Raw genomic sequence first — 12,598 nt, 5'->3', positions numbered from 1 at the left:
TAGACTTTAATTAAAGGATACATTTTTGTAAATTATTATTTATTTGCAAAAGGGACATGGTTCAGGTTATCATAGAATCATAGAACTGGAAGAGACCTCAGAAGATCATCAAGTCCAGCCCCCTGCTCTAGGCAGGACCAATTCCAACTAAATCAACCCAGCCAGGGCTTTGTCAAGCCGAGACTTAAACATCTCTATGGATGGAGACTCCACTACTTCCCTAGGTAACCCATTCCAGTGCTTCACCACCCTCCTAGTGAAATAGTTTTTCCTAATATCCAACCTGGACCTCTCCCACCACAACTTGAGACCATTGCTCCTTGTTCTGCCATCTGTCACTACTGAGAACAGCCTCTCTCCATCCTCTTTGGAACCTCCCTTCAGGAAGTTGAAGGCTGCTATCAAATCTCCCCTCACTCTTCACTTCTGCAGACTAAACAGACCCAAGTCCCTCAGCCTCTCCTCATAAGTCATATGCTCCAGCCCCCTAATCATTTTGGTTGCCCTCCGCTGGACCCTCTCCAATGCGTCCACATCCTTTTTGTAGTGGGGGGCCCAGAACTGGACACAATACTCCAGATGCGGCCTCACCAAAGCCGAATAAAGGGGAATGATGACATCTCTGGATCTGCTGGCAATGCTCCTCTTAATGCAACCTAATATGCCATTAGCCTTCTTGGCTACAAGGGCACACTGTTGACTCATATCTAGCTTCTCATCCACTGTAACCCCCAAGTCCTTTTCTGCAGAACTACTACTTAACCGGTTGGTCCCCAGCTTGTAACTATGCTTGGGATTCTTCCATCCCAAGTGCAGGACTCTACACTTGTCCTTGTTAAACCTCATCAGATTTCTTGTGGCCCAATCCTCCAATTTGTCTAAGTCATTCTGTACCCTATCTCTGCCCTTAAGCGTATCTACCTCTCCCCCCAGCTTAGTGTCCTCTGCAAATTTGCTGAGGGTGCAATCCATCCCCTCATCCAGATCATTAATAAAGATATTGAACAAAACCGGTCCTAGAACCGAACTTTGGGGCACTCCGCTAGAAACTGACCGCCATCCTGACATCGAGCCATTGATCACTACCCGCTGGGCCCGGCCTTCTAGCCATCTTTCTATCCATCTTACCGTCCATTTATCCAATCCACAATCCCTTAACTTGCTGGCAAGAATATTGTGGGAGACCGTATCAAAAGCCTTGCTAAAGTCAAAGTATATAACATCCACTGACTTCCCCATGTCCACCGAGCCAGTTACCTCATCATAGAAGCTAATCAGATAGGTCAGGCACGACTTACCCTTTGTTAATCCATGCTGACTATTCCTAATCACTTTCCTCTCATCTAAGTGCCTCAATATGGATTCCTTAAGGATCCCTTCCATGATTTTTCCAGGAACCGAGGTAAGACTGACCGGCCTATAGTTCCCTGGATCATCCTTCTTCCCTTTTTTGAAGATGGGCACTACATTTGCCTTTTTCCAGTCATCCGGGATTTCTCCCGATCTCCACGACTTTTCAAAGATAATAGCCAAAGGCTCCACAATGACATCTGCCAACTCCCTCAGTACCCTCGGATGCACTAAGTCCGGACCCATGGATTTATGTATGTTTAGCTTTTCTAAATAGTTCCTAACCTGTTCTTTACCCACCACAGGCTGTCCATCTTCATCCCATCTTGTGTCACTTGGCGCAGAAGTCCAGGAGCCGACCTTGTCCGTGAATACAGACGCAAAGAAATCATTGAGTACTTCAGCTTTCCCCACATTATCTGTCACTAGGTTACCTCCTTCATCCATTAGGGGCCGCACACCCTCTCTGATCACCTTCTTCTTGTTAACATGCCTGTAGAAACCTTTCTTGTTATCCTTCACATGCTTAGCTAGTCGCAATTCCATTTGCGCTTTCGCCTTCCTGATAACTCCCCGGCATTCTCGAGCTATACCTTTAAACTCCTCCCTGGTCATTTGTCCAAGTTTCCACTCTTTGTAAGCTTCCTTTTTGTGCTTAAGTTCACCAAGGATTTCACCTATAAGCCAATCCGGTCTCCTACCATGTTTGCCTCTCTTGCTACGCATCGGGATGGTTTCTTTCTGTGCCTTCAATAAGGCTTCTTTAAAATACTGCCAGCTGTCCTGGACTCCTTTCCCCTTCATGTTAACATCCCAGGGGATTCTGCCCATCAGATCTTGGAGAGAGTCAAAATCTGCTTTTTTGAAGTCCAAGGTGTGTATTTTACTACTCTCTTTTCTTCCTTTGGTCAGGATCCTGAAATTTACCATCTCATGATCACTGCTTCCCAGGTTGTCACCCACCTCCACTTCCCCTATTAGTTCTTCCCTGTTTGTGAGCAGAAGGTTCTTCCAACTGGGTGTAACTCTGGTTTTCATCATGAAATCAGTATCTAGAGGTAGATTGCAAGAGATGCTGATAGAATGGGAGTATGTGAAGAATGAGTTGGGGAGAGCATGCTATGGCTATATGTGGCTATGGGTGAGTTTTTCATGCATGTGCTCGGATTGCAAGACTATGAGGGACCTGAACATCACTATCTGTCCCAGTAGCTTTCTCCTCCGCTTCAGTCCATCTGTTATCCACTCCTGCCCATATCTCTTTTGTAGGCTCTCCAGCCCGAGTTTATTAACTATTTCTTCTACACTCTTGTTTTGCTATGTGCTGCATCTGATGACTGCAGCACTTTTCAAAACATATCCATACTCTTCCTGGTTCACCTTATCTGATAGAGGTGCTCCACTGGTATTATAGAAGCTGGTCCTCAGCTGCACATCTGCAGAAGCCAAAGAAACAATGAACACATACCTTGTTGAGAAGGTACTCTAAGCCATGAATCACAAAAGTCACGTACACCTTGTTCTTACCATCCATTTTCACACTGCCTACGAAGAGTGGAGGGGTAAGGGTGAGTGCAGTGGGTGGTGGGAAAGGTGAGTGGATAAGAGGGAACAAAGTGTCTGGGTAATTTGAAAAGAGGTCTTTAAATGAGGGAGGGACACAGGGCAATTGAGTTCAAACTGCTGACCAGAGCAATCATGAAGAATGTTATGAGCATTGATGTCCTGATACAAGCAAGTGCACTGACATTCTGTCACAAAAATGTCTGTCACTCATCAAAGTGCTTTTATTTTGTTGGCACAGCCAGGGAATTAAATCAGCAGGAGTACCATGTCATGTGTACACCTCCACTGTTTTGGTGATGAAATCTAACCTTGGTAAACAAAACCATGTGGTGTAGACAAATCCTAAGAGAGATGGGACCTAATGTTCTAAACCAATGGTAAATGGAAAGTCCTGAAGGAAAGAGGGTTTCGAGCTTGGGAGTGCCAGAGAAATGGTATTTATTTTATAAGGATTTAATAAAATAGAACCCAAGAGGATTAATGCTAGTTTTACACACAAACAAACCCACTCCTGGGTCCAGGAGGATACCGAAGATTGGAGGAGGCTGTGTGGTAGAAGAAACTGTTCCTTACCAGGCTTATCTTTTCACATGTTGAAAGTGCACGTCTACTCAGAAGCAGTTGAAACTACGTCATAAAATATAGAGGATCTTTTAATACTGTTAATTGGACAGATCCTTTTTTTTATAACAGAAATCTTATAAAACTCGTTTTACAACTTAAATGGATATAAATTTAGTATATGCCCAATTATAGATTGGCCTTGTTGAAGGGGGTTTTCCCATCCTTAGTATTAAAAGAAAGTTCTTAAATTCACAGATTTGATGGTTAGTGATCCTTTTTCAGTCAACTCCAAGTTCCACCATATTTCAAAGTAATTGTCATTGTAAGAGAATCTCTTTCACATGCTGGAGGACTACTGTGTTTACTGAACACCAAAGAGGGTACTGAGGTGAAATGTTTGCATTGCCATCCCATGGGACAGCATGCTCTGGGGCTGCTTTGTGCCACATCCTCTCTTAATATGTACTTTACCATCCTGCCTACAGAATAAATAATAGTCGAAAGGCAGGTGGGGAACTGATGCTACTGTTGATCTAACACAGCAAACAGAATCAAGCTTTGTAACTACAAATTTTGCACTCAGCTACTCTATGCAGAAATATGATTGTGTCCCTGTTATCCCTGTCCTTTACCCTTCCTTCATTTATTTCACCTCCCTTTTTGTGCTTTGTTTTGAACCAAGGCACCTAGTCCTCCAAGGACCCCTGCACAGGCAGAAGTCAGTGGCGCTCTGAATGAGCGGTTTGTAGTATTTGAGTCTAAGGTGGTGAGTTAATTGTTTATGGCTTTACAATATTGAGCCTAATGGGGCTCTAACCTCACTAGGATTTATGTAATGTAATAAAACATAATCCTCAAGCCCCTATGGGACATTGGCATACAGATTTAATTGATGTATTTGCGGTTTAAGCCTGATTCATACAAACCCTTAAGCAAGAGCAATGCTGTACTCTCCAGGGTCGATTGATTTAAATTACCCCTTCCCCCCATCATCAATTTAAATCAAGTTTCCCACTAATATGTCACATATTTCTTCAAACAATGATGCAAATTTGATCACTAAAACATGGGGATTTACAGTTCAGGACAGCATTTTACAGCATCCAAGAGTGTATACTTCATGTAATATTTTTAGGTAACTTGATTTTTATTAATTTAGGGGATAGAACATAATACTCATAATCTGTGACAAGATGCAGCAATAGTACATTAGGAATGATAAGAACTAAAACACACACACACACACACACACACACACAATAATACTGATATTTTATTAAACTACATCTTAAATGTTACATAAATGTTTCATGTTTGCAATAGTAGCAGTCTCCTGACTGGCTAGCTGATGGGTGTCCTTAAAAACTTTTTTTTTAAGAAAAATTCAAATGTTATTAACTCTAACAGACAAGTCCCCAGAACACTAAATGTATGATGTCCTTAAAACTTCTACAGCTAGTTTTCTTCTTCCTCAATCCATGTCATTTTGATGCAGTACAGGCAGTCCCCGGGTTACGTACAAGATAGGGACTGTAGGTTTGTTCTTAAGTTGAATCTGTATGTAAGTCGGAACTGGCGTCCAGATTCAGCCGCTGCTGAAACTGACTGCCAGTTCTGACTTACATACAGAATCAACTTAAGAACCCCAGGCGTCCCCAAGTCAGCTGCTGCTGAAACTGATCAGCAGCTGATTCCAGGAAGCCCGGGGAAGAGCAACTCTGCCTCAGGCTTCCTGTAGTCAGTGCTGGTCAGTTTCAGCAGAAGCTGACTTGGGGACGCCTGGGGCAGAGCAGCTGGGGTGCTGCTGGGTTGCTCCAGTAGCGCCACTCCTCGGCGCTACTGGACCAACCCAGCAGCACCCCAGCTGCTCTGCCCCAGGCATCCTGATTCAGCCGCTGCTGAAACTGACCAGCAGTGGCTTAATCAGGACACCTGTGGCAGAGCAGCTGAGGTGCTGCCGGGTTGGTCCAGTAGCACCCAGAGCGGCGCTGTGGGACCAACCGGCAGTGCCCCAGCTGCTCTGCCACAGGCGTCTGGAGAAAAGCCTGGTCTGCTGGGGGGGGGGGGGGGGGGCGGGACGTACTAGCAGCAGACCAGGAAGACGTGGGCGGCAGACTGAGACGCACCGCGGTCCCGCCACCTGGGTCCTCCGCAGCTCTGCTCCCAGTCTCCCTGGTCTGCCAGGGAGACGGGGAGCAAAGCCTCTGAGGACGCCAGCAGCGGGACAGCCGCGGGGCGTCTGGGCTGCTCCGCTGCCGGCTTCCCCGAGGCTTTGCAAAGCCGCGGGGGGGGGGGCTCGGGCAGCGAGGCTCTGCCCGAGCCCCCCCGCGGCTTTGCAAAGCCTCGGGGAAGCCGGCAGCAGAGCAGTCCTGGCGCGCCTGGGCTGCCTCGCTGCCTGAGCCCCCCTGGGGCTTTGCAAAGCCTCGGGGAAGCCGGCAGCGGAGCAGCCCAGGCGCGCCTGGGCTGCCTCGCTGCCCGAGCCCCTCCGCAGCTTTGCTCTGCGTCTTCTTGGTCTGCAGACCAGGGAGACGCGGAGAAAGCCCCGGAGTACACGGGCGGCAGGACCGCGAGTTCCCGCAGTCCGTGTCCTCCGGGGGAGCCCCGTTCGTAACTGCGGATCCAACATAAGTTGGATCCGCGTAAGTCGGGGACTGCCTGTACTGATTCCAAGTTACCAAAAAAACCGAGTGTGCTTAGAGTGCACTTAATTTGGAGTTAGCCCCATTGAAAAGAAGTATAGGATAGGGCTTCTTTTGGGAAAGCTTTGTTATGTTACAGTAAAATAGTGAATAGACTTATGCCATCACTAATATGGTCTGGGACCATGATGATCCAAAATAAAAGGCCTGTATTATGTAATATAAAATAAGAAAATAACACTTAGTGGCAATTGGCAACTCTAGATTTCATTACTGCAGGTTTCTGTACTGTATACTTGGGTTATAGATTCTAAACCATGTTAACTAATTAAACAAACCATAAAGATTGGCTAAGCTAAACTTTCTAGCAACATCCAACACTGCAAACAGATTGGGAATTTACTTGTTAAATCACACTTCTACTAAAAGACATAGAGAGTCTTGAAGAATGATACATTGCAAAGTTGATCCACATTGTTCTGCATACACATCCTCATCTTCATCCATATCATTTTCTCCCAATAAGCAATTTTCCTTATGCTGTTTCATTCTTGCAGCTATCTTGCACTGCTTACACTTGACACGTTTTTCTTTTTTTACCCAGGGAATGAATTTCTTCAATATATTCCCAGATAGGGTCTCTCTTACACACAGAAGCCATGACAGTTTTTTCTATGGCAAAGTGTGCAGAAATATAGGAAACGGTGTGTCTTCCCTTTTTCTTTTTAGTCCATTCCACTGTTTCATTCTTTGTTGCCTCACTCTGTTCCTCTATACTGTCTCTCTGTTGTTAGTCTGTTCCTATATATTGTGTCTCTGTCAAACTATGATCTGTTTGGCAAAGGTCCATCACTATATAAGCACAGAACAAAACTAATCCTATCCAGCCTGGGCCTGTCTTTGTACATGTTAGTTGCAGAGAAACAGAAATTGAAGTCCCAGAATTTTCAGGAAAAAAGAGCTCGTTGTTAGGCTGGACAGACTAGAGCCATTAATTCATTTTTGAGAGACTGTAAGTGTAGGTGTAGTATAATTGTGATGAGATTTAATTGTAACTTATTTTTAAATGAGGAATTCAGTATTTTAGTGATTTTAAAAATATCTGATTTAGATAAAAAAAAAATTACAAAATTGATTTTTAAAGTCATTGATTTTTATCCACCCTTGTACTCCCATTTTGGCAACATGCTTAAACACTTGCTTAATTGTAAACTTCAATGAGCAATAATCTCATGCTTAAAATTACGTATGTGCTTAAGTGCTTCACAAGTACAGTGAATGTACTATAGAAAAATATAGCTATGAATTAAAACTGAAGGCTTTAAAATAGATGTTACGAATATGCACCGTTCAGTTACAAACAAAACCACATATTTACACTGATGGGGGAGGAGAGGAAACTAATTTTACAAAGGCTTATTATAGAAAGGTATTTTTACTCTGAGTTTATTTTAAATATAATGTTGAGCCTGACCAGAAATTAAATATTTATGGGTTACTTGTTTTTTTGCTTTGATAAACAGAGATACCTGGGACTAGGCTGTTGGTGATAATTTGGTGCCCTCTAATAAGAGAGATTGAATACACAGACCTGGATATTTATTGACCTCCATCTTTTTTTTTTTTTTTCTCCTAATTTTTTTGTGGAAAAAAGGCGGAGGAGAATTTTTTTTTAAAAGCATAGTTTCTGTGAAAGAACCTTAATGGGGACAGTAAATGTAAATATGTATATTATTGTTGTGTACAATACAATTTGAATAGGCTGAATGTGTGCATAGTAACAGAAAAAAACCCCAAAAAGTTGGCTTAGGTTTAAGTAATAATTTGTTTCTGACATATGCTTCAGGTTACTTTTGAGGTATATTTGTTGTCCACTCAAGATTCAAAGAAGCAGTATGTTGTGAAGTACCACTGAGAAACTTTGAACATTTAACTGATTTGTGACACTTCTTTCTCAACTCTGCCTCCAGGTGGTAGTGCCTATTCTTTCCAATAAGAAAAACCATGGATCCTGGCCACATTTTATTTCACAAGACATGGAGCGTCATGTGGAAATTATGAAAAATAAAGTGCATGTTATGAAGGGAATGATTTCTGGAAGAACCCTTCTTCCGATTCCAACAGCTGCAGCAAAGGCTGACTTGCATCAGATGTGTGCTGAAAACAAGTAAGGAGCAGAATGCATACAGTATAGCAAATAGACACTGCATTGAATGGTCTTTCAGCCATAGGAATCTAAACTAGTATTAGTTGCGTTAGTGAAATAAACATGTTAGTAAATGTTAACAATATCTCTTTTTTATATTAAATTTAGAATATTCATAATATTGAACTTGGAACACTTGAGTTATCTCATTGCTCCCATGAACATGTTTAAGGGTGTCCTAAATTGTGGCTTTTTCTTCAACATGCCAATTTTTTTAAACAAAATAACTAAATTAAACACTCTCTTGCATAGGAGAGGCTACACAGAATGTATGCATAAGGGCTTTTATTGGTGGCCAGTTAAATGCAAGAGCAAGGTGAAAGTTATGCAGTCACCAGAAACTCTACATGAAATTATAGTCTCATAGTATGAAATATAGCTAGCTATTTTTTTAATTAAAATTTTGCATGTACTGTCACTAGTTACTACTTCCTAAGAACATAAGAATGGCTATACTGAGTCAGACCAAAGGTCCATCTAGCCCAGTAGCCTGTCTGCTGACAGTGGCCAGCTCCAGGTGCCCCAAAGGGGGTGGACCCCATTATTATAGAGTTTTTTTTATTTTGGTAGCCTCTCTAATCTCCCTCAGCATTTCAAGGTCAGTATCACAGTCCTGGTCAGGTGGTCGATAATATATCCCTACTGCTGAATTCTTATTATTGGAGCATGAAATTATTATCCATAGTGATTCTATTGAACATGTTGATTCATTTAAGATTTTTATTTCATTTGATTCTACATTAACTTTCACATACAGTGCCACTCCGCCACTCACACGGCCTGCTCTATCCTTCCGATATATTTTATATCTCGGTCTGATTGTGTCCCACAGATTTTCCTCATTCCAGCAGGTTTCAGTGATGCCTATTATGTCTGTCTCCTCCTTTAACATGAGGTACCCTAGTTTACCCATCTTATTAGTCAGACACCTAGCATTTGTGTAGAAGCACTTTAAAAAATTGCCACTATTTATTTGTCTGCCCTTCCCTGATGCATTGGATTCCTTTATATGTAGTTGTTTGTCTGCTCTGGCCCATGGTTTGTCCTCTCCCCTCCTCTTTTTCTGACTACAGCCTAGAGAATCTCTATCAATGGATTCTCTTCTAAGAGAAGTCTCCATCCGATTTATGTGCTTCTCCGCACCAATCGGCTTCCCCCCATCTCTTAGTTTAAAAACTGCTCTACGGCCTTTTTAATGTTTAGTGGCAGCAGTCTGGTTCCACCCTGGTTTAGGTGGAGCCCATCCTTCCTGTATAGGCTCCCTCTCTCCCCAAAGTGTCCCCAGTTCCTAATAAATCTAAACCTCTCCTCCCTACACCATCATCTCATCCACACATTGAGACTGAAGTTCTGCCTGCCTACCTGGCCCTGCACGTGGAACTGGAAGCATTTCCGAGAATGCCACCATAGAGGTCCTGGATTTCATTCTCTTTCCTAGTAACCTAAATTTGGCCTCGGGGACATCTCTCCTACCCTTCCCTATGTCATTGGTACCTACATGTACCATGACTACCGGCTCCTCCCCAGCACTACACATAAGTCTATCTAGATGCCTTGAGAGAGCCGCAACCTTCGCTCCAGGCAGGCAAGTGACATATGGTTCTCCCGGTCATCACAAACCCAACTATCTATGTTTCTAACGATCGAATCACCCACTACTAACACCTGCCTCTTCCTAACATCTGGAGTTCCCTCCCCCTCAGAGGTATCCTCAGTGCGAGAGGATACTGCAACATCCTTTGGAAGGAGGGTCCCAACTATGGGATGGTTTTCCTCTGCTCCCGTTGAATGCTCTGTTCCCCTGAGACTTTCATCCTTAAGAGCACTGGGGCTCTCAGACTGGAGGTGGGACAGTACTACAGTGTCCCGGAAAGTCTCATCAACATAGCTCTCTGATTCCCTTAACTCCTTCAGTTAAGCCACCCTGGCCTCCAAAGCTCGAATTCAGTCTCTGAGGGTCAGGAGCTCCTTGCAATGGGTGCACACATACACCACCCGCCCACAGGGCAGGTAATCATACATGTTACTCTCGACGCAATAAACAGAATAGCCCCTCTCTGCTGCTGGGCTTCTGTCTGCATTTTTTCCTATGAATGAGTTTGATTGATAATGTTTCTAGTTAAAACAGGAAGTTTTTATTAAAACCTTTAAACTAAAGTATAAAGACTGGCAAGAATACCTTGGCCCCTTCCCAACTCCCTCTCAAAACTCCCTGTTTGCTGCTCCTGTTCACTGGTTCAGATGTAGCAGAGCACCTGAATACAAGTTTACTTCAATCGCATGAGTAATCTTAGTTCTTCAGAGGAACTACTTGCATGCTTAAGCAGGTGCTTAAGTGCTGTATTGGACTGTAGCCTTTTTTCTGGCTCCTCTTCCATCTTCCCCTATCTCCTTTTCAATTACAGTATTATGTATTTTCCTGTCACTCTGAGTGCTCTTCATTCAACATGTCTTCAGTGGCTGTTTCAGCAGGAGCAGCAGTGATTGGTTGAATATACAAATTTACAGGGCTGGTGTCATGCACAAGAATTAAAAAGGGTTTTAATTTCAACACTGCTTTCCAGGGAATTATTTATACACCGTGCCTGGATTTAAGGACAGTAACTGTAAAATACCACTGGAGGGAAGGAAAAATACTTAAATGGTGATATAATACCAGAGAAGAATTATTGTGTAATAGTTGTAATTTTTGCATCCCATATGCATTATTTTACAAGGCTACCGTTTGAAATACTAGACACTATTTTTTTATTACATTCAGGGTTCATCTACACTGCAGGGCTTAACTTGAAATAAGCTATGCAAATTGAGCTATGTCAATTGCGTATCTTATTTCAAAATAGCTTATTTCATAGAATCATAGAATACTAGGACTGGAAGGGACCTCGAGAGGTCATCGAGTTCAGTCCCCTACCCTCCCTTCAAAATAGGGAGCGTCTACCCAGCACTTATTTTGAAATAGAGCACTCTTCCTCCAACTTCCCTTATTCCTCGTACAATGAGGGTTACAGGAGTCAGAGTAAGAAGTCCTCCATCTTGACAGTATTTTGACGCTATTTCAAAATAATTGCAAGCTGTGTAGATATGGACTAAGTTATTTCGGAATAGCACTAGTTATTTCGAAATAGTGTTACAGTGTAGGCTTACCCTCAGGTGTTTTTTTACATAAAAGTATATGTGTTGTTTTAAAGGGATGTGTGTGCTACATTGCTCAAGCTATTTGTTTTGTTTCTAAGAAACTCTGTGTATCACAACATGTACGCTGATTAATTCTCTAATGGTTAGCAGCCATAATACTAAATTATTTTAGACCACCTACTGCTGTTTCAACCTGAGCTAAGAAAATAAAAAAAATGTGGTACATGCTGCCTTTTGTAATTGTGCTGATATTTAATTGCAAGTAGTGAAATATGGACCTAGATTCTCAGCTGGTTTAAAATAATAGAGCTCCACTGCAGTCAATGAAGCTATGACAGTTTATACCAACTGAGCATCTGGTCACTGATCTATTATAATATTTAGACATGGTGCTTGTTTTAAATGCTGGAAGATATATGTTTAGAAGTTCAGGGAAGTCAGTTCCTTTTGAGACCATTCTTTGAGCAGGTAGTGGTCATTGTGGTTTCAGTAAACAGTATTAAAGTGCCACACATTTACACATTGCAGCTCCAAAGAGCTTACAATTTAAATAAGGCAAACATATGACAAGTATTCAGGACAGATTGTCTGCACAGAGAGGTTACTCAGAACGGAAGGATTTATACTTATTGTTGTAATGTGTGGGGCCTCCGGGCCCCAATCAGGATCTAAGCCCTGATGTGTTAAGTGGAGAGAAAAGAGAAAGTGCTTGCTGGGTAAAGAGAGGGGAAGTGCTTCAGTAGCATGACATAAGCAGAAAGCCCAAAATGGGAAATGTGGCTGCAAAGAAAAGTGAAGGGATGGGAGGGAGAATGGAGAGAAATTAGATTTATATTGGCGAAGATTATGTAGAGCCTTGCAGGTGAGGACTGTCTTCTTGAATTTAGTATATTAAGAAATAGCAAGGTGGTGTGAGAAGGGCAGAGGGAGAAGATAACATTATGCAGGCATTTTACACAGAGAAGACCAGAGAGATGAGAGCCACGGGTCCCAGGCAGAAAAGAGAAGGTTAGTACTTATCTATAAACAAATCTGCACTGAAATAATTGTTTGAATTCACATCTCATGTTATTAATGGATTTTAACCCCTTAAACTACAGTGAAATATTTTAATGAAGAATATCCATGCACAGAC

At 42.6% G+C, this 12,598-nt stretch overlaps 1 protein-coding gene across 4 annotated transcripts in view; it reads left to right on the top strand.

Annotated features, from left to right (window-relative positions):
• DNAH11 (dynein axonemal heavy chain 11) overlaps positions 1-12,598 on the top strand; it is a 273,839-nt gene that overhangs the window by 8,354 nt on the left and 252,887 nt on the right. For all 4 annotated transcript variants that reach the window (XM_075922225.1, XM_075922224.1, XM_075922226.1 and 1 more), the window contains exon 3: positions 8,090-8,286. In XM_075922225.1, the coding sequence (XP_075778340.1) occupies positions 8,090-8,286 (197 nt within the window). The remainder of the gene's footprint in view (positions 1-8,089; positions 8,287-12,598) is intronic.

The sequence above is a fragment of the Pelodiscus sinensis genome, chromosome 2, assembly GCF_049634645.1.
Source record: "Pelodiscus sinensis isolate JC-2024 chromosome 2, ASM4963464v1, whole genome shotgun sequence".
In the NCBI taxonomy this organism is placed as follows: Eukaryota; Metazoa; Chordata; order Testudines; family Trionychidae; genus Pelodiscus; species Pelodiscus sinensis.
The sequence above is the reverse complement of the archived record's forward strand: the minus strand, read 5'-3'. Positions and strand labels throughout refer to the sequence as shown.